Source organism: Eumetopias jubatus, unplaced genomic scaffold, assembly GCF_037043125.1.
Source record: "Eumetopias jubatus isolate StellerSeaLion01/CBP00866 unplaced genomic scaffold, mEumJub1_p1.0 scaffold_15, whole genome shotgun sequence".
Classification (NCBI taxonomy): Eukaryota; Metazoa; Chordata; class Mammalia; order Carnivora; family Otariidae; genus Eumetopias; species Eumetopias jubatus.
The window spans coordinates 17,758,470-17,781,262 of NW_028274821.1; the positions used below are offsets into that span (position 1 = coordinate 17,758,470).

Consider the following 22,793-nt stretch of genomic DNA (forward strand, 5'->3'; position numbering starts at 1 on the left):
ATTTAGAAACAAATGCGATTGTTATTTATATTTAAATAGCTCAGAGAATAAGACAGCCTGTGCAGTGGAGCTGAATTAGTCACTAGGGAAGAGTATTTCTCCCCGTATGAATAGAACTTTCATGATCATTGTTTGTGAGCCATGGAATGAAGAAGCAAGATGCTGACATACTTTTGAGATTTAGCAGATCACCCTATGTCCTCTGCATGGAGAAATAATGAGAATGACTCCCTTTCCTTTGCCAGAATTTGCCCCCCCCTTTTTTTTTCATTAATCTCAGCTGAATCGAACAATTTCTCCACTCTGTACAAAATAATGCTCGTCTTTGTATTCATTTGATAGGCAAGGGCATCCAGTCTTTGCAAATGTGGGTCTGGGAATATCATGAATGATTGATACACAGAGTTGCGGGATTGGTCAAAGAGAACCAAAATCCGTCAAGTGATTAACACTTGGTTTTCAGGTAAAATTGTCACTCTTTCAGATGTCTCCAACTTCAGGTGTACTAAGGACAGAATGAGATGTAACTTGTCATGTTGAATAGGTTTTATTCCATTGCCTGGGCTTTCAAATTGCTTAGAGGATGATTATTCAAAAAACAAATACATATAGAATGAAGTCATGCCACTGTATTTTTAGTGCAGTGATAATCTTGATCCCAGAGTGAAGCTGGAGGGAATTATGTGCTGTCCCAGTTTAATCCCTGAATTAAGATTGCATTTAATCAAAAGTGTGAATTTAACCCCAGGTGCTTTCAGACAAGTAGGATTAATTTTAGATACTTTAGAGTTCTATTTCCTTTTAATACTTTTAAGCAATCAAAATTGTTTTCAAAGTTCCTCTCGTTGCTTAAATTGTCCTAAAGTTTAAAATACAAGAAACTGAAATCCAAGCTAGAAAATGCAAGATTCTTTTGATATAATCGTGCCATTCAACAGTACTCTAATGAATTCATGTCACCATGTGCTGGGTGTGTCTGCGCATACATACACACACACACACACACACTTTTTTCTTTTTAAACAAATTCAATTCTGTTTTACCCATTAGAAAGCATTTTGGCATGACTAGGAATAGGAAGCTTTTTTTTTTTTCTTTGAGAGGGCAAATTAAACTTGTCTCAAGAAACAAATGCATTAATTTGAGACAAATATAAGTATCTTGCCTTCAAGGGATTTTAAGAATGTTTAAAGAGCAACACATCAATGGGGGAAATGAACCTGAAATCTTCTAAGATTAGCTTTCCTAGAAAGGTAAAGGTAAAACAAAAATAATACACTGTCATTGAAAGTCGGCAAGAAACTTTTGCTGATGGGTATTATTACTAGTGACCAGGATGGGCAAAGCCTTAAATTTAAATGTTTAAAAATAAGCTTTCTTTAAAGAAATAGGTCCTAATATTTTCTTATCAGTTGGCACCTTTCCTCACTTAACTTTGAGTTGGTTTCTAGTCATTGCCTTGATCTTTATATTTTTCCCTCCATAAATGCTTTTAAATATTATATTTATTTATTTATTAGAAAGTGAGCCAGTGTGTGCGGGGGCGGGGGCCAGAGGGGGGAGAGAGAGAGAGAGAGAGAGAATTTCAAGCAGACGCTATGCTGCACATGGATCCCAAAGCGGGGCTCGATCTCATGCCCCTGAGATCATGACCTGGGCTGAAATCAAGAGTCGAACACTTAACCATTTGAGCCACCCAAGGGCCCCCATGAATACTTGTAAAATCACATTTTGTATGCTCTGTACTTTGATTATGGACCAGTCCTTGACCACCAAAATGTGGGAGATGTTCTTTATCACTGGGAGAAAGTATCACTAGCACTGTGGGATCCATCGACTTTATTGAATCTTTGGCTCTTGCAGGTTATTGAATGACAACTGGTATCTACAGTAATGTTCCAGGTTCTCAACCTTTGTCAACAACTACTTAGTTATTTTGTGTTTATCCATTTTAATTGTGGATACTGTTTTTTGTTGCTTCTGAGATTTAGACTGGGGAGGTGGGGGAAATGATCCCATCTCAAAAGATCAAAATCTATAGAGCAGTAGATTCGAAGTTGGGGGCAGGTATGGTTGTCAAACCAAGACCTTGTTCCATGATACATTAAAAATATATAGAGTTGTATGGTGACTAACATAATAAAATAAAATTTAAAAGACAAAAATATATAAAATTATATACAGAAAGAACACATCCTTCATTAATACCTTAACATTCTCTTCATTCCTAGTAGCATCATCATCCTCATGCTACCATCTTACTGTTGTTGAAAAACAAAATACCCTATTATACTGGGTAGGATTAAGCAGATACCCTTTTTTGTACTCTCTCCAGTTTAAAATTTCCTGCTATTTTTTTAAATAACTAGAAAACTTTAGATACACCTACTGAAAAAATGTATTAATGCAATGTGAAAATATTGTCCATCCATCTCCAACTATTTATGGGGGGCCTACTGCTAAACACTGCCCTTGGTACTAGGGATACTAAGACCTAGTTCCTTTCTCCCAAGGACGTGGGAGGAAAACGTGCAGTCAGAATACAAAGTACTAAGTCCTGCAGGGCCTCCATTTGTAGAACACATTCTGTTTTGAGTCTCCCAACACTTTTACAACATTTTACGTACGAAAATCCGGAATGCCAGCATTTATGTGATTTGCCCAGAGTGGCAAGGCTAATGATTGGTGGTCTACCAAGAACTCAGGTGGTGTGCCTTCCCATCTCAGGAGTCCGCACTAACAAACCGTGGCATGGGCTAGTAACAGCTGCGCGGATAAAGAACACACACCAGATATTTCTACATAGAGCCCCAGAAATAATTACTTTGTTTTTAATGTAGCCTACTTCAATGTTAAATTGTTTTGCAAGATTTGTCCAACAGCTCTGATACCCTTTTTCACAGAGTTGCAGTGGTGAGTCATTGATAATGTCTGAAGTCGCCGGCTTAAGTCACTATGTCTTCTGCTCCCTAGTATAGTGTTCTAAACCTGCTCCTATGCTAAATAGCACTTTCTTCCCCTTCCCTTGTACTTGAATGCTTTATACTTGGGACCCTTTCTGCCCTAGAAATGATTTAATAGTTTCTCTGCTATTTAGATGACATTGAACTTGTGATTTTTACTGTACAACTGAAAGGTCACAATCTGCCTTAAAGCCCCTTGCTAGACCAGTTTATAGTGATGAGCATCACAAGGGTACCACCCATAGAGATGGGCAAGAGGGTCCCCTGCCGAGGACCTTGTTTAGCCTTCTTTCAGCTGAGTTTGTTCCCATCAGCTGAGAAGGTGGTGGGTTTTTGGGGACATGCCCACCTTGAACCTGTGTCACTTCCAGATCATATTTTTGGTACCCAGGAGCCCAGAACTAGTTGACCAGATGTCTGGGAATCAGCTTCCATGATGTGTGAAAGCCTCTTTCTTTATCCACCGGAGGGTGCAAGGCACTACTGGTATACCCACCCCTGGGCCCTGAGGGATTGCCTTGGGCATCTGTGGCCTATGGATGAGCTGTAGACAAAAATACAGACATCTGGTCCTTCCAGGTCTTTTTCATTAACGACTCATGTCGCCTGTAATATTTTCTTTTGAGACATTTATATGGCTGGGTCCTTATTACTCAGAATTCTATTAAAGAGGTCTTTCTCGACCACCTTTTCTATAGTATCCCCCTCCTTCACAATCTCTCCATCACCGTATGCTAATTACTTTTTGTGCTATGAAATTCTTTTACATAATCTTTGATTTATTTACATGCTTATGGTCTACCTTTCATTAGAATGGAAACTGCCTGAAGGTGGGAAATTGGTTATTTTGTTCAGTGCCATCCTACAGCATCCAGAAGAGTGCCCGCTGCATAGTGGATAGTTTATATAACATTTTTGGAGTAAATAGACAAAGAAAGTGCCTTGAGGGTGGGAGTAAATTTTACTGCTTTAATTGGATGCAACATTTATATTTTCCTTCCACATGTCATCTTATCAGAAGTGAGGAGAAAAAAAAACTCCGAACAAGTTAAGAAATTAAATGTTTAGAAGCATGCACATGTTAGTGGAATCATTTAAGGGGCGAAATAGGACTGGAATTCCCTGAAAGTAAGGAATGCGGTTAGACCAATAATGGTATGAGTTTTCCGCTGAACGAAGAGGGCGGTGAAATTGATGACCCACTTCTGAAAGTTTGGTTCTATTGGAAAAAGCCAACTAATTAGAAAATGTTACAGCAGTTAAAGTTCTTCACTTGGGCCTGTATTGTCTTCGATTACACTGCTCTGATTGCACATGCAGTATTTATTTCACAACTTTCTTCTCAATGACCTTCCAAAAATGGTGTGATTCCTCGTATTGCTGGCTAGATGGTTCTCTAATATAAGCCTCTGGTGTTTGCAGTCATTAAATGGGATTCAAAGTGCCTACCTCAAGCACATCAAGTAAAATCCTCCATCAAATAAACAGTAATGCTTATTTGGTTCCCAAGTAGCTATCTGAAATAAGCAGACTCCAAACAATTGTGGGGTTTTTTTTTTGTTTTTTTTTTTTCTTTTTAAAGCATGGCTCCAGTGAAATACCAATGTCAGTATTGAGTAACTTGCTCATTACCAGTTAGTTACTAACTGGGGTAAGGTTTAAAGACCACAATACCCTGGATCTAAACACATACTTTTACTGGATTCTTTGATTCTTTCACTGGTTAACTCTATTTTCTGGATCAGAGTTTTAGAAAACTTTTGGAATATGTTAGCTTCAGATTTTAGGGTTTGGGAGTGACTTGTCAGTACTAAATTGTCTTCATTGACAAGTACACAGCCATCATGCACTTAACTGATATATGTATATATATTTTAATCAAGGCAGCTCTTTGTATTTTGTTCTCAAAGTCAGAGAAGAAAAAGGAGGGGTGAAATCTGTACCTGCTCCCCCCCCCCATTTTGTCAATGGTACTCAAAAAAGGATACAAACTATGGAATCCTACATATTTTATTTCCTGGCAACTGCTTCATCAGCTCATGAAAGGAATAATATAATTTATTACTACTCCTTTCTAAATATTAATCTCACATCTTCATGGAATGACTTAAGATCATTTATCAACTGGAGCACCTATGTAGCTCTATTGCTTTTAGCACAAACTTTTTATTCCCAGTCAAATCAGAGAATAGAATATATAGATAAAATTTCAAAGCTAGAAGGAGACTAGAGGGCATATTTTGTCTGTCTTCTCTCATTTTACAGATAAAAGAGCCCACGAAGATTTTGCAAGGTCACACAAGTGGCTGGTGGCAAATCTAACAGTATAAGCCAATTTCCCCAAATTCTAACCACTTCTTTTAGTTATCTATCCACATTTTCTCAATACTCACCATATTAAAACATTATACAAAGCCATCTAAGATGTTTTTTATATACTATTTTTCTCATTTCTTCAAAAAAACATGTTGTAATTCACACATTCGGTCACATTTGAGATCATTGGACTATGTGATAGTAATCAACCAATAGAACTTTTTTTTTTTTTTTTTTGGGGTGGGCAGCAAAGCAAGGTTTATTGAGTGATAATACAAATCTCCTGAAGAGGGAGGGGTCCCGAGAGGGTTGTCCCCAATGGAACATATTAACTTAAAAGAAATTTTAAATTGTGTAGGTAACATATTCATGTAGTTCAAAGGTAACGAAGTATTAAAGGGCATGTAGTAAAGGTTTCCCTCCTATATCAAGGGGCTTTGTGTGTAATCACCAGAGAAATGTAGAGATCATAGTGTTCTTTATAGACTGTCTTTCTTTTCATTTCATTTTAAGTTGTATCATGGAGACTGTTCTCTGTACATAATTTAGTCAGTTACATTCCCTTTTACGGTCGTGTTGTACCCCATTGTATTGCTTTGTCATTATTAATCCCTATCAGTATACATTCAGGTTGTTTACAACTTGCAGTTATTACTAACAGTGCTTTAGTAAATAGCCTTGCATATTTACGTGTGTAAATAAATATGTAGGATAAATTCCTAAAAGTAGAATGACTTCTTGTAGAACTTTTTAAGATACTGTCCAATTATGGTCCAAAGAGCTGGACAGATTTACATTCCCATCATCATTATGCGAGAATGATTGTCATATCATGCCCTCACTAATAGGATGTTATCTCTTTATATTGTTTATATCTGAAGGTGAAAAAGTGATTATCTTGTTGTGGCTTTCATTTACTTTTGTCTTCATCTGCATGAAGTTAGGCATATTTTTATATGTTTAAGAAACTTTATCTTTTAAGAGATTACTATACTCCTTTGCTTGTTTTCCTACTGAATATTTGTCTTATTGATTGCAGAAACTCTTTATATATGACAGAAATAGCCTTTTGTCTGTAGTAGGGGCTGGGATCTTTCCCTTTTTGCCTTTTCAGAGATTACTGTATTCCTGTCTTTTGCCTGTGTTCCTACTGCATTTTTCTCTTATTGATAGTGGAAACTCGTCATATATTAGGGAAATCACCTTTTGTCTGTAGTAAGAGCTGGAAACATTTCCCGTTTGTCGTCTGCCTTGCTTTTGAAGTTTTTTTCTTTTGCCATACCTTATTTATTTTTTTACATTGTTAAATGTATCACTTTTTCTAAATCACTTTTTTGATTTACATTATACTTGGACAAACATCTTTCACTCTAAGATTATTTTTTTAAACCTCCCATATTTCTCAGGGTACTTTTATGGTTTTATTCATTTACTTTTACATTTAAATTTCATTTGGAATTAGTCCTGATGTAAGATGTTAGCATGATTTCAATTTTATTTTATTTTTTTCCCAGTTGGCTGTTGTTTCAACATCACTTATGAAGTAATCTGTTTTTCCCCACATGATTTAGGATAGCACCCTTATATACTATATTTTCATATATTTGGGGTCAATTTCTTGACTTTCCATTCCATTAAAATCTGTTGACATTTGCTACCAGTATATGCTTTAATCATTAGTTTTAATATATTTTAATATCTAAAGGGCTAATTCCTCCCTACTGTGAGACACATTTTTAAAGTGAGACCTTTAATTTTTTTTTAAATTTCAGCTTTATTGAGGCATAATCAACATAGAAAATTGTAGGATATTTAAAGTGTACATTGTAGTGATTATATATATGATTATATATATATATATGATTATATATATATATACACACATACATAAAATGTAAGGATTTCCTCCATCTAGTTAATTGACATTCATCACCATATATGTGTATATGTGTGTGTGTGTGTGTGTATTTATATATATATTTATAGATATACATATATGTCTGTGTATAGACATATGTTTTTTTTTTTGGTGAGAACATTTAGGTTCTACTTTCTTAACAGATTTCAATTATATGATACAGTGTTATCAACTATCATCACCATTACATTCGGTCTTCAGTCATACATTAGATCCTGAGACATGACTCATCTTCCGGTTGAATGTTTGTACCCTTTTACCAACCTGCCCCTGTTTCTCCCACCCTCAAACCTCTGGCAACCACTTTTCTACTGTTTCTACAAGTCTGGCTTTTTTTTTTTTTTTTTTAAGAGTCCGCATATAAGTGATGCCATGTAGTATTTGTCTTCTTTCTGCTATCATAATTTGTTTTCCAAGTATATTTATATAATAACTTCCATAATATGTATTCATATAACTTCTTTTTTATCCTATTTCAGAAAGTTGTTAAATTGCAAAATAATGGGATAGGAGCTCAACTGAGATGGTTGGGGGAGGTAGGTTTCCCAGAATGATCATTTAATGTGCTTTGCTTGACACGTGAAATCTGATGAAAGAGAACATCTTTTGACAAAGATTCTGGTGAGGCAGATGCCCACTGTTAACTTGGATCCTATAGGGAGGGGAGCTGTATTGGAGTGTCCTTAAAACCATGGAGTGCACATAAGTTGAAGTTAATGGAGGATACACTGATGACTTCAAAGGTCCTGTGGCTTTTATAGTCTGGATTAACTGTAGTTCCTTAATATATTTAAGAAATAGAACCTTCAGAGGTTAAACCAGTGAGGGAAAGCACACAGTTTTCCTTTTTTCCTGGGCTGGCCCTAGTTTTATGAAAATGAATTTCTAAGCATCTTTTCTATGCATTGGGGCTTCTTGGCAAAAAGGGAAATCTGTGTAATGCATTACTTCTGAGCTTTTTCTTAAAGGATTCAAGGATAGACATATGGATAATGGCTTAAAAATATAAATCTGGTCTTTCCAGTCATAGAAATCTTCCGATCCAAGAGGTGCTTTTCCCAGTTTCCAAAAAATGTAGGGCTGTATACTCATACTCGTAAAGGACCAAGACAAAATACATGATATCTGACACTAAAAAAAAAAAAAGAAAGAAAGAAAAGAACAAGAAACAAAAACCAACCCACTGTACTTTTCTTATTTCAGCCCTGTGATCAGACAGAGTGACTTGTAGTCAAATCTAGACGCCAACATGCAGTGCCACCTTCCAGCCACCAAGCCTGTAACTAAGCACTTTTGTTCGGTAAAATTACAGAAGGGATGCTGTTCCATAAGATATTTTGTTCTATTTTTGTACCTACAGTTCATCTAGGAAAATGGCTGTCACTTGGTTTTCTCACATACTTATCCCACATTCGTCTGTCTGTGTGTACGTGTGTGCTTAGGGGAAGTGCAGACTTACGATGTTGTTGTAGAAACAATGATACACAATGATGCGCCCCCCACCCCAGTGTAGACTTGTTCTGCTTTCCAGCAATCTGTTTGAGACAACACTGGGGGGTTTGACACCTTCTGGTTTAGATACACATATAGGTGGCAATTTAGAATTTATGGAGGCTCTGTTAGGAAAAGTCACTGCCAATATAGGATTAGTTGGGAAAGAGTTCCATCTAAACTGATCTGCAGCCTTCTTTTACCAAGCGTGCAAACATGTATGAATTTAATCTTAACTGGGATACGCCTCACACAGCAATGTAAGGATTGCACATAGATAATCCGCATAGTCAAAATTTTCACAAATGCTCTAATTAATAGAGTGATAGGTGTCATTCATGGTGATAACTACATTTTTATGAAGTGGAGAATTGTGGAATACTTGCTAAATCTTTCTTGGTAAAATGTAAGTCCTTCAAAGCCAAAGACTATTTTTGCTCATCTTTATATTCCCAGCACAGTGTCTGGTGCAGAATAGACACTTAATGCTCATTGAATGAACAAGTGGGCGAATGAAACTCCTTCCTTAGCAAGATTATTTGAAATGAAGAGATTAAAATGTTTCCTGGAAATAGAAAAAGCGCATGCAGGCCCATGCTTACTGCTCTACTTTGATTGAGAAGGAAATTGATTTTTCCCCTGTATTTTTAGAAACCCAGTCACTTAAGAATTACCCTCTTCGTTAAAAAAAAAATTTTACACGCATTGTTAATGCCGTGTTAGTTTTGATGTGATTTCTAATGAGCAGTCTCTCCAGTCAAAGAAAAAAACCAAGATCCTTTTTAGCTTCCCTGACAACCGTTGTCCAGTAGATCATGGAAAGATACACAAACCCTTCTCCCCAACGTGCACAGGTACATGTGTTGGGGGTGGTGGGGTGGGGAATGATTCAGGGCCAGAGAGTCACTTAGTTTACATTAATTAAAACAGGAGCAGAGACAACTTTCATTTGGGAATATTATTTTTCATTTATTGGCTTTTTTGCCGTACTGGTAATTTTGCCTAAATTACCTGTCACAGAAGGCACATAGATGATGCTTATCTGTGATCCTAATCATAAATGGAGTTTATATTTATTCAGGAGGCTGTGAAATTCCGTTTGCCTTGTTAGTGCTATAGCTAGGAATTCGCTCTTTAAATTAATCTTGCATACCAGTAGTCTTGTTGAATGTATTTCCCGATACGAGAATCAGAGGAAATTTGTTTGGCTTTTGGCCTTAGTACCTTGTGTATAGCGGTGCATTTTGAGCTCGTTCATCAGTACCTGAGTAGCTCTTCTCCTCCAGCGATCTTTAATCAATAGGCAAAAGTGGTTTGGAGATTTTTACTGAACGGATGGGTATGGAATCTCTAGTGGACTTGCCCTAGAGATTCCCCTCCATTTTTAATCCCTTTGTGGAGAGTAGGGATAAATGGTAGAACAGAACATTTTAGAGTATTTGGCTGAAATAACAGGAGAGATTGAACACAGGAGAACTTAGGAACCAATTAGAGAATGCCACCAGGGCTGATACTGCATTTCAGATGCACCAGTCAACACGGAACGTGTTTGGGGCGCCTGGGTGGCTCAGTCCATTAAGCGTCTGCCTTCAGCTCAGGTCATGATCCCAGGGTCCTGGGATCGAGCCCCGCATCGGGCTCCCTGCTCAGCAGCGAGGGGCCTGCTTCTCCCTCTGCCTCTGCCTGCTGCTCCCCCTGCTTGTGCTCTCTCTCTCTCCTGACGATAAATAAAATCTTAAAAAAAAAAAAAAAAATAGAGCATGCTTAGTTTTATGTTGCCATAATGATGACCTGTTTTTTAAAAAATGCCCCGCATGTGTAGCCCTAACATTTAGGTTACAATTCGGTATTAAACTCAGAAGTTCTCAGTTGCTTTGTTTAAGCCAAATTTGTGGCTAAATATTCAGACTTTCTCAAGGGTGGTAGGTTTGAATTTGAGCTGGCATGGAGCCTTTGGCTCAGGCAATTGAGTGATTTCTCCAATTTTGTGCCAGAGACAGGTCTAGGGCTTTGGTTTTCTGATTCCCCAAATATTGCTGTTTCTACCACACGGTGTTGTAGGAAGCCATTTCTTTAAAAAAAAAAAAAAAAAAAAAAAAAAAAAGTGATCCTAGAGCATTCGCCCCCAGGATAATTTTAAAATTTGCTGTGTAAGCCCAGAGCATTAAAAAAAAAGAAAAAAATGTGATGTGTAGTATAAGGCAAGGGTCATAAACTGTGGCCCGTGGGCCATATCCAGGCTGCTACTGGTTTCTCTACATGAAGTTTTACTGGGACACAGTCCCACCCAGTCATTTATGTACGTCTGTGGGGAATGACGTCAGGGGGAGGAGTTGCAGCAGAGATCCTGTGACCTGCAAAGCCTAAAATATTTATGACCTGGACCATTATAGGAAAACTATACTGACCCTTGATAGAAGGTAAGGGTGAAAAAAGTGAGTATAAAAATTAACACGATCAATTTGCAATAAATTGTGAGTAAAATAGGCTTTCCAAAGAAGCTAAAAAGTTAGCACGTTGTTGAGAGATGGGGATGACCTGTCCATTAAAGACTAGAATGCCGACCTGCATTGAAAATAAGGGAGAATTAGGTTTCCGGAGACTCGGAGCCCCTGACTCGGCGTCGAGTTGCCGGCATGAAGTCTGTGACTTGAACAACGTTGGCTCAGGACGGGACCTGCCTCTGACCGTCATTTACGTTGTGCTAACCCTGGTAGAACTTGAACACTCATCAGATGTCCTTCTTCTTGGCAGGTGGAGTGGATCCAACAGCAAGTGGTAAAAAAACGGACAAAGAGGGATTATGACTTCAGTCGTGCCCAGCCGACTTACTTCAACGATCCCAAGTGGCCAAGCATGTGGTATATGGTGAGGAGGCCTGGCTTGGGGCGGTGTTGTACAGGGGATGTCTTTGGGGCCTGGGAGGACACAGAAACAGTGAGCAGGGACCCACCATGCCTGATGGCCTATGCTGTTTTCTGGTTCTTTCTGGAACTTAGTTCTTTGGTTCTAAGGAGAAACAAAAGGGATTTGGGACTTAGAGAATTTCTGTTTGAGAGCTTACTCTGTGAGGCTTTCTAAATCTGAGCCAGAGGATAGAAAAATACACCGAGGCGCAGACAGACACCCTTAGACCTATCAATAATCCTGTTACTCTCTGATACCCATTTCCTCTGCCTTGAAACCAGTCTGGGTAGTGGATACTGGCTCTTGGAAATTACTACAATGAACCTGCTGGTAAGTAACAGATTCCTGACTTTCGTCATCTAATAGGCGCCTGCTCACCTGAGGTAATAGTTTTAAAAAAACTAGGGAAAATAGTTTTTTAAACTAAGGACGAAAGTAGTTGGAAAGTGAGTGTTCAGTGGTTCAAGCAAAAAACTTGCAGTGAGGGGATTTAAGTGTGGGGAAGAGTTTTCCACCTGTCCACTTGACGTTGCCTCCTTTGAAAATCTGTTTCTCTAGTCTGAGGGTTTTATGATCCTGGAGAACGATGTTACTTATTCTTCTTCATGAAATCTCCATGTCTCCAGTTTGCTCTGTAATCTACAAAGATACTTTTATCTTTTTTGGAAGCCTTTATTGCTCATTATTGCCAGGGGATTTTTCCCCTAATCTATTTTATTTTTTGCAACCCTGTCACTGCTTCCCTGCAAATCCATAGCATTGTGTAAACCTTTCTTAAGCTTTCCTGCCTTCATCCCTTTTATTCCTTCCGCCTGGCGCGGGGGGGTGGGGAGGCAGGGGGGGCTCTTCTCCTGCCCTTCCCCACCACCCTTAGGGGGCACTCGCCCATTCTTCAGGACCCACGCCTGAGGCCCGCTGCTTCAAGTCTCCCTTGTCCTCACCTATCAGCTCTTTCCTTCCTCTGCTGTCCACGGCCCTGTGTCTCTGCTACACGTGGCATCCTTCCCTTGGCTCTTTGTTTCTAGAGCTGTCAATATTTTAATCATACTCCTGTTACACAGGCAAGGCGTGGGGTCTCATATATTCCCCCGGAGAATCTGACCTAGCACCTCACAATGCCAGAAATTTGTGCTTATTTTGAGATGGGTGAAAGTGGCCGGCTTCTCCCCCGGTTTCCCTTTTCTCAGTCTTACCCAGAAGTGGAAGGTTGTGGAAACATTTTGGACCCAGAGAGAATTTTACAGAGAAAACTCTTTAAGGCATAACAAAAAAGAGAGAGGGAGAGAGGGAGAGCGGCCGTAAAGCTAAGTTTAAGGGGATGTGGGACTCTAAATAGCCTTTGAGTAGAAATCACCTCAGGGGCGGTAAGACACTTGACAGCTCGTTAGCTCCAAGACCAAGGAAGGGTGTACCGCATGGGAAGGCATTAGAATGAGTGTTGGCCGGACCCAAGGAGCTTTGTCCAGGCTGACAAAATGGTAAGAGTGTGTAATGGGATTAAGAGGTAGGATGCAAGCGAAGTCCCTCTCCACCTGTATTCCTCCTTGCCTTATATTTCTTCTTGCAAGAAAGAGCCTGACTGCTGTTTGCACCTGTCCCACTGGATGGTGGTCGTGTAGGGCAGCTTTTCCTGACCCTCTCATCACTCCAGAAGGGCAGCCTGGGATCTGGTAGGCACCGTGGCCAAGACATTAGCATGCTGGCCAGCCTGTAGAGCAAGATCTCTACTCCCAAGAGCCATTGCTGTTTCTTTGGAAATTTCCTTTCAGTATGGGAAAAGGTTGAGGGAGGAGATTTTGCTTGGGCAGTTAAAATGTTGGGTGGTTTTTCAACACCTATTTGATAACTCAAAGAGGTCACATTTTTACGGAGCACTTCCTGTGTGCCAGGCAAATGTGCTCAATACTTTGAGTATGTTTGCAATGTAGTGTGAACAAAAGTGTGCATATGAATATTGGTTGTTTTCAGAGTGAGGAAATGGTAGCTCCTGAAATTTAGACAACTTGCCTAAAATCACCCAGCCTGAAAGTGGTAGAGCAGAGCTGCCAAACCTTTAAGCAGGTTAATGGTGTCTGTGGGACTGACCTGGCATCCTTCCCCCACCCTTCTGCTATTTACGAGCACTGTCAGAAGAAGACCCTCTAGTCCAACCCTCCAGGAACTTCTCTCCATGGAGAAATGGCTAAAATTCAAGGCAGAATGGTGTGGGTGCCATGGTGGATGAACAAGGTCTCTTGGAAGAACTAAAGTGTTTCAGAGCTTCCTATTCAGTAGTTGGTTTTCCCTTAACCAAAGGGATGGGAAATCGGTTACGCACCTTAAGTTTATCTGTCAGGAGTAAGAAAACAGGATGAGAGCTAGGACTTCAAATCTGCCAACCTTTATGCAAATCCCCATTGCTTCACTTACTGTGCCCATGAGTGGATCACTGTAACTTGCCTCAACTGTAAACTAATTGTATCTGGTTCTTATGTATTGGTTAGCTATTGCTGTGTAACAAATCACAGAACTTAGTTTTTAAAACCATTACTTCATGGGCTCTGTGGGTCAGGCCATTCAGACAGGGCCCAGCAAGGATGGCTTCTCTTTCTGTGGTGTCCGGGGCTTAAGCTGGATGACTCAAAGGCTTGGCTGCAGCTGGAGGATTCACTTGCAAGTGGCCTGGTTACTGGCCTCACCACAGGGCAGCCTGAATGTTCTCTTGAGATGGCGCTGGCTTCCGCCAGGGCAAGTGATCCTATCACCTAAGCTCAGAAGTCACAGACCGTTTCTTCTGGAATTTTCTATCGGTCGCATGTGCCAGCTTGGATTCAGCATGTGAGGGGACTGTATGGAGAGGGTGTGCATGCTAGGAGGTGTGAGGAATGTTTGGGAAGCTGGTCACCACAATTAAATGAAGTACTACCTGAACAGCCTTTAGCACAGTGCCTTTTCTGACACTGGAAAACCGTCAGTAAATCTTAACTTACTACTCTCTGACCCTTTTACTGCGGTACATGCTGTTCCCTCCGTCTCTTGTTTGAACCGCTGCTGGTCAAGGAAGAGGGGGATCATATGTCCAGTGGGAACGCTTCAGAGCATTCTGGTGGCACATCAGTGACCCAGCTGGGGCAAGGTGCTGATTTTCTTCTTCCTTTCTCTGAGCCCCGGGCCTTGCTGCCATGTTTCTGAGGGCTGCTTGGCGAGTCTCCATAGGGTCCTGCCTTCAACTCATTAGCCTGGGCCCGGGCCTGTCATTCTATATTTATCACAGGAGAGTGGAGATTAAAGAATGGCATGGAGTGTGCCTGAGTGTCTCTTTTAATTAATTTAAAAGCTTTGCCCCTGTTGCTCCTCCCCTTGGAAACTGGTGTGTGAAACCATTATGTCTGGCCTTGGGGCTTGGGCAATTTATCCAGGGAAATGTACATCTGCATCTACAGGAGTTGGTTAGGGAGGAGACGGTGGCCATAAAATTACTCCTCTGTCCTGAAACACTGTGCTCAGGCTTCCCAGAGTAGGGAGGGCCCAATCCTAAAAACAGCACTCATTCTTCTTGCATCAACAGACTTCCTTCCGTAGGAACTCTTTGTCTGGCAAAGGGGGCAGGCACTGAGGATTGAGGAAAACATGATTTGTGCTTCCTAAGATCAGTAAAGCCGGGGAGGAATATGTAAGCACAAACGAAAGCGTGCTGGGCAAAGGGCTCCTTCCAGAACTCTCTCTGGGATCATGTACATACATCCAGACTCTTCTTCTTGGGCTTTGGGCTCTGTAATTCTTGCTTGCAGGTCTGCTGCTTCCGTTGGAAGAAACTAAAAGCTCCTGAGTAGCTTTTTAAAACCTATCCAAGCTTGGGGTCCCCCCATCAGAGATTCCTGAGGTTTCTGGGAGTATGGCACTGGCGGTGGGATTTCATCGGCACTAACTCAGGACTGAATGCTGTGTGACTCAGTGCCCTGAGTCTGGTATGGAGTAAATGCTCAATAAATGCTAATCAAATCAGTAGTTGAGTAAACTGAACGAAAAGCAAATCTGTGATGAGCTCCATAGTAGAGAAAATAATCGCTGACATTTATAGAGTGCTTAGTATGTGTTAAGCGTGTTGCCAAACCTTTACATGTATCCTCTTACCACCAGTGTTCCAGTGAGCTAGGGACTAACACTGTCCTTGTTTTACAGCTGAGGAAATTAAAGAAGAGACAAATTAAGTAAGTTGTCCGAAGTCCCACCCTATTTACCGGGGACAAGCCCTGGTATTCAAACCCCAGTGACTCTGACCCCAGAAGCTGGACTACCAACCTTGACATCCATGGTTCGCACACTGGCAGGGGTCAGAATCATCTGGAGGGATTGCTGCCCACCTCTCCCACACCCCCCCAGCCCAGATCTGGGAACCTGCATTTCTAACAGGTTCCCAATCTATGCTGATGTTAGGGTCCCGCGGCCCCTTTGAGACCTCTTTGCTCTACTCTACCTCAAACACGAGTGTTATATGAACATAGCTGGCTTCTGTCTTTCCATCATCAGCTGGGGTAAGGAGGGCTTTTCAAACTTAGGGGACAGTTTAAAGCACACTTGGTCAATTTAACTTGTTTTTCTTGATCTTCTACCTTTTTCCTTCAGCATTCTCTATTTGGGAAGCTGGCAGCTTTAATGCAAGAAGATAGTTTTATTTTGCTTGCCCTGATTGAAAATACTCTTGCCTTATATATTCTTTCAAGATGCTCCACAGACAGAGGTTATCTGACAGGAAAGGTCGTGAAGATTTGGCCAAGTCTTTGGGAACTCAGTATAATAGAAATGGTTTTTTTTATTAATTAATTTTATTTATTTACTTATGATTTTATTTATTTGTTAGAGAGAGCAAGCAGGGGGAGCGGCAGAGGGAGAGGGAGAAGCAGGCTCCCTGCTCAGCAGGGAGCTCGATGCAGGACTCGATCCCAAGACCCCAGGATCATGACCTGAGCCGAAGGCAGATACTGGACCCGCTGAGCCACCCAGGCATCCCAGAAATGGTTTTAATGTACCCAGCTGGTATAATAGATCATTTTGATCCTACTAAAGAAAATTCAGTGGGACTCTGGAGACAGCAAGCCTAAGTAAGGTGCCTCCCCAAGAGTCTGGAAATTCCAATCAAACAAATCCAGGGGGTTAAATATTTTTTAAGTTATTGTAAAGTATTTCAGATACAGAGAAATTGTAAAGAATACCACAAGTGCCTATCTACTCATTCCCAAACTAAGGGATAGAACATGAAACTGTTGGAAGTCCCTTATGAGCTCAATCCTAATAACATCCCTTCATCCTCTACAGAGTTAGCGTGGATGCTCACATCCTCTACAGAGTTAGCGTGGATGCTCACATCCTCTACAGAGTTAGCGTGGATGCTCAATTTGAAGTACATGGGGGAGATGCCCTTTGTTGACAGATGCTTCTCTCTGTGGGAAGGGTATCCAATTTGCAGCAGATTAACATTATTTGAAATCATCCTAAAAAACACTCATTCGTGGATAGAATTCGACACTTGGGCTCTTGACAAACAGTCCCCAGAAGAACCTGGAAACGAAACTTGGGTGAAAAATTAAGTTTGATAGAAAAGGTCTTGTGTTCATTTTAGTCATGTAAATATTTTATTGTGTAAAGAAATTGATGTAGCGTTATACGATATCTCTTGTCTAACTTATGGAACTAATAATTTGAAAAGAAAAGAAAAAAACTAATAATGATTTTAGACAAGCCCATAGTAAATAACTTAATTTTTTTTTTTTTTTTTTTTTTACTTCTGCCTTGTGGAAGGCAACCTCAGTTCAAAAGAGAAAAGTAAAGAAGGGCTTGTGAAATCTTGCTCCTTGACTCTTAGACTCTAGTAGTATGACTGATACTCTGAACTCGTCATCTTAGCACAGTAGAGTTTTCTGTGATGAATATAGGGTGGCCTATTTAATATGCATTTTTCAAGCCAGGCTCTAATAAATGGGCTCACTTTTTGATGTACTACCTCAAGATTTCATGAAAGCTCTCTGGGTGGTTTTTCTGAGGGGAAAAAATTATATTTGTCGATCAGCAGAGTGAAAATTAGCTGAGTTCGGCTATGCATGTGGGGCAGATCTGCCAAAAACAATGAACTAGCTAGGATAGTAATTGTGAAAAATGATTTTAAGCCACATGATTTGTTCTCAGCCAACTGGATGGTGTTCAGTGCTCCAAGAGTCTGAGACATTGCTGTTTCTGTGGTTGGCACACATTTTCCTAATGATTTATACTGTCATTTGACTCTAATAAAATCTGGTGGAGTTTGTGGCATTATTGTGCTGGCAGCTTGGAAATCATCCTTTTAAAACACCCCATTTAGCGGGTTTAATTGAAAATGCAACATGGTGCAAATCTGCGACCATGTGGCACATCTTGATGCAAACAGGAGGTCTTCTGAGAAAGGACAGGTCCCAGCCAAGCAACAAATGAGGTACTGGTAGGAACTGGTGGGGGCTTAGACACGATTTTGGTGTACTAAAATTTACTTCTAACTCGCTCTGTGACCAGCCTTAGCCCATGTGAAAAAATGAGAAATCTGGACTAGATATGTTTTCTTAAGTTCATTCCTGCTTGAACGTCCTCTAGTTCCACACGGCAAATTCAACAGGATCAGGGGTCAAGGGAGACTACACACCACCCGTCGGCCCATGTCTTGATTTACAGCTCAGACCCATCCCAGGAGCTCCCAACTGTTATGTAACATCCCTTGGTTTCATGACGACTTCAGATTCACTATGTCCCCCGTGTTGGGGGGGTCCCCAAGACCACCCCAGGTTTGGTGATTCATGAGGAAGACTCACATGATTCAGCATATAGTCACACTCATGGCTGTAATTTATTTCAGTGAAAGGGTACAACACAGAATCAGCAAAAAGAAAAGCCACATGGAGCAAAGTCCAGTGGAAACCAAGCTTAAGCTTCCAAGAGACTTATTTCAGTGGATTCATACAGGAAGCACTTAATTCCTCCAGCAATGAATTGTGACACCATGTGTGAGATGTTGCCTACCAAGGAAACTCATTAGGGACTCATGTTCAGGGTGTATCCTGGGGATGGTTGTATAGATACTCAGTGCCTCCCATGTACCCAAATTCCATGTTTTCAGAAGGTATGTAGCATAGACCATAATGTTTGCATAAACACTTTAGGCAAATGAAACATTTTGATGAAGGAATAGTGAGAACTCTACCCAAATCCAAGTTCCCAGATGCCAGCCAAGTATATTTAGGGGGGCCAAGCACACAAGTGGCTGGGTTGAAGAGTAGCTCCGGCTTTATAAGAACTTTGTGTTCACTGAACAAATAAATTAACACCAAAGAAAAATACTCCTAAGTATTCCCTCCCAGAGAGCAACCTAAATCCCCAGTATGGTCCGTATTTGTTTTACAGACTAGAAAATCCACCTGAATCAGAGTTCTTGTTAGGCAGATATTCATTCATTCGTTCATTCATTCATTCATTCATTCATTCCTATTTAGCAGAGATGTACTTTCTTCCTAGCACTTAGAATATTTCCAACACCAAGGAACAAATGGTAAATAAGTTGGCCACAGTGCCTTCTCTAATGAAGAGTAAGTGGAACATTTTATGGGTAGAATTTGGATTATTTTACTTGGCCTAATCAGTTGATAGTAGCCTGCTGAAGGTGCATTGGCAGAACTCTGTTGCTTGCTTATTATCATGATGATTGTGATGGCTTCATGTGATTTCACTCTCCCCCATGATGGTTGTGATAGAAGTCACTGTTAGGAATATGAAGTTAACCTATAATTAACTAGTCAAAGTGCTTCCAGAAGAGACCAGTAATTGATGATCCACTTGAAAAAAAAAATCACTTCAGATAATACTCATTCTTGCCAGGTGCAAATTATGCCAATCCTGATGAATTTCCTTGAGCAAGCTAGAACTTCGCCCATACTGGTCATTTATCTTCTCAGCTTTATTTTCAAAGAGTAAAAATCCGTGGGTAGTTTAGTCCTGTGGGCCCCACTTTAAGGTGATGAAGGATCTGTTAACAGAAACAAAGTTGTGTTTATCAGGATTGTAGTCAAACCTTTTCTTTAATTAGTAACGCATTTTCTGTTAGAGAGCAGATTGCCACCGACCCTTGAGCTCACTTAATCTGTGGTTGTCTTCTTAATGTGTTGAAGACAGTTTCTTTTATCAAACAGTTTCTCTGAATTCCTCACTTCTCATTTGCTTTTCACCCCATGTTAGGGCTCGTTCCAGGGATTAAAGCACACTTTTGGCTTATTTTACTCCTCTCTCTGCCAATAAGTAGGATTCTCTTAGTAAGTACTCAATAAATGTTGTTAGAAAGTGAGGAGAGGGTCAGTGGTTCAGCCTTCATCTGAAATTTTCCAAATTCATAGGACTGAGTTGGCTCTTCCTAAAAGATGATGATGCCTTCAAATGTCCTGTGTTGAACAGTCAAATGCTACAATTATCTGAGGCATCTGGAATGCTGTTTTTCCTTAATTTTGGTTAGCAGTGAACTTGGCCCGGAAATCAGTAGAGTACAAGAAATGATTCCTAACATTGCGGGGACGAGAAGAATCAAAACATCCCAGCTGCCTGGGGAAGAGAAAGTAAGAGCTGTCTTCAAATAGAATGCACATGCCTATCAATGTGATTTTTCCCGTTTCTCAAGTGTGAGAAAGTCCTCGGTAGACTGTCTCAGCCTAGGGATGGGATTCTAGGCTAGCAGTGGGTAATCCAATATGCAAATGGTACACACGAGAGACTCACTGTACAACAGATGAAGGCAAATCACAGGGAGAGAGGTAAATTGAACCTAGACATTCCAGAAAGAGGATTGATTACTTAATCTCATATGTCAGAGTCAAAATTTGGTTATAATGTGGAGCTGCTCTTCACGATGGGAGAAGATGTGGACCAAGTAAAGAATGTGTTCACTGATTAGTCTCTTTCCTTGACTAAAAGGAGAAGAGCCTGATAAATAATTTTTTCCTTTATGCTAAGAAAAAAAAAGTCAGTTTGGATGGTGTCTCTTCAAATCTTTAGTACAAAATTTACAGAATAATCTTAATGACTACTTGGAAGAAATGTAGCTTTTTTTTTTTTTTTGGTCAGTCTTTTTTAGTTTCTTGGTGAGTTGAATTTTGACCCTTGTAAAAAGCCTACTGGGATGGAAGTTCTGATCTAAACAGACTAAATTAGCACATCTGAAGTAAAGAAAATTATGCCCAGGTAGCACAGGATTGAGTTCTGTTAATGGTCTCTTTGCATGGTTTCCGGAAACCGAGTTAAATTAGTGTTTTAAAGCCTGATGTTTGGGTTTGTTACCTAGTGATAGAGAAACCATTTTTCTTTTTCAAGGAACTAAAAGAAAATCACCAGGACTCTCAGCAGTAGTGAGTTAACATGGCAGGGCTACATAAATGTGGTTTTAGATCATTCCTGTTCTGCTGAAATGTTTTATATGCCTGTTCTCATTTTTCTTTCATGCCTATGTGCTGAATCCGAGGCCCTTCTGCTTCACATCCATGCACTCTACCTACACACGCACACAGAAACCGGTGCCATGCGTGTTTTTGCAATTAGCACTATGAGTCAGGTGGTTTTTAAGAAGATACAGGGTGGGAGGCAGTTTGTAGACCACCAAATTGGAATGAGTCTGAAAAATAACTTCATGCGAGCCCTCAGCTCATGTTTAATACCTACTTTGTATATTTTCACTGGCCAGAGATATACTCTCCTCAGATAGCCCTTTCTTCCTGTAATGAACAATTTAGTTCAAAACCCCTTCCTGGTACTTGATCAGAAACTTATGTCCCTGTCGCTTTATGCACTCCTAAATTCCAGGTCAAAATTTCAGGTTGAGGATCACATCTGATCCCTATTTCCCCAGCTTTCACTGCAAACATTACAGAAACTTTTTGGAAATTGAAAGCAAAAGTAGAGAGAATAATATCATGAACACCATATCCCCATCACCAACTTCAATAATGATCAACTCAAGACCAATATTCATTCATTTATTGCCCCCCCACTTGATTATCTTAAAGTAATTCATACACTTCATTTCATCCCTGAATATTACAGTATGTATCTCTGTAAGATAAGGGCCATTTTTTCCCCCACAAGACAATCATCATATCATTATCACTTATAAAAAATTAACGATAATTATATTACCAAACACCCCGTCCATTTCAGATTTTCCCTATTGTCTCATAAGTTTTTGCTTTGTAGTTTGTTTGAGTCAGGATCCAAATAGGGCTCATACCTTGTGATGGGTTGGTATTTCTCTTAGATTTCTTTTATTCTATAGCTTACTTCCATTTTGAAAATTTTGTGTTGAAAAATCTAGGTTATTTAGAGCTTGCTGTGGTCTAGATTTTGCTGATTGCATTTTCGTGGGGCCCTTTAGCATGTTCTGTTCCTTAATCTTATCACTAACTTGCTAGGTAGTAAGAGAGAGGTAAAGGCTTGATCAGATGCAAGTTCAAATTCATTTTCGAGAGGGTGAGGATGAGACTATGCGTTAGTTACCTCGTTGGTGTGTGTGCTCCCTCAACAGGTACAGCATGTCTGCTTTGTGATCTTAGCAGCTACCATCGCATAGATCCTTTAGTTCTTTGTTGGAGTTTGCAAAATAGTGATCTTCTCTTTCTGTGATCCCTTCACTTATTTGGCTGGAATGCTTTTAATAGAGAGGGATTACTCATCAATTATTTGGCATCATGAGGTACAGTTCCTACAGTTCTCTCATTATTGGAGATTACTTTCCTGGCGTTCACCGAAAGCTACCAGTAAGTTTGGGTTATTTTTTTTTAAGTTTCATTATAAATGCGTGGATATAAGTATATTTCATGTGTTTTATTTCATTGACATTATGAACCTTGTCCTTGCTGAAGGTGCCCCGTCTTTGGTCAGTGAGAGCCCATCAAGTTAGCTCCTAGGTCCTTTTGATATGACCCCAGTATTCTTTCTCTGTGGTATGACAAGCTGTTATGTACTCATCTTGTGTATTTCCTATTCCAGACATGGAATCAACCATTGCTCCAAAGATCCCTTGCTCCCCCCCTTTTTAGAATTTTTTAATTTAATTTTTTAAAAGATTTTATTTATCTGAGAACATGCGAAAGCGAGGGAGATCGCAGAGGGAGAGGGAGAAGCAGACTCTCTACTGAGCAGAGAGCCTGATGCGGCACTCAATC

The 22,793-nt window shown here is 40.1% G+C and overlaps 1 protein-coding gene across 4 annotated transcripts in view; it reads left to right on the top strand.

Moving 5' to 3' along the window:
• PCSK5 (proprotein convertase subtilisin/kexin type 5) overlaps positions 1-22,793 on the top strand; it is a 455,891-nt gene that overhangs the window by 74,206 nt on the left and 358,892 nt on the right. For all 4 annotated transcript variants that reach the window (XM_088019243.1, XM_028094318.2, XM_028094319.2 and 1 more), the window contains exon 3: positions 11,443-11,556. In XM_088019243.1, coding sequence (XP_087875369.1) covers positions 11,443-11,556 — 114 coding nt within the window. The remainder of the gene's footprint in view (positions 1-11,442; positions 11,557-22,793) is intronic.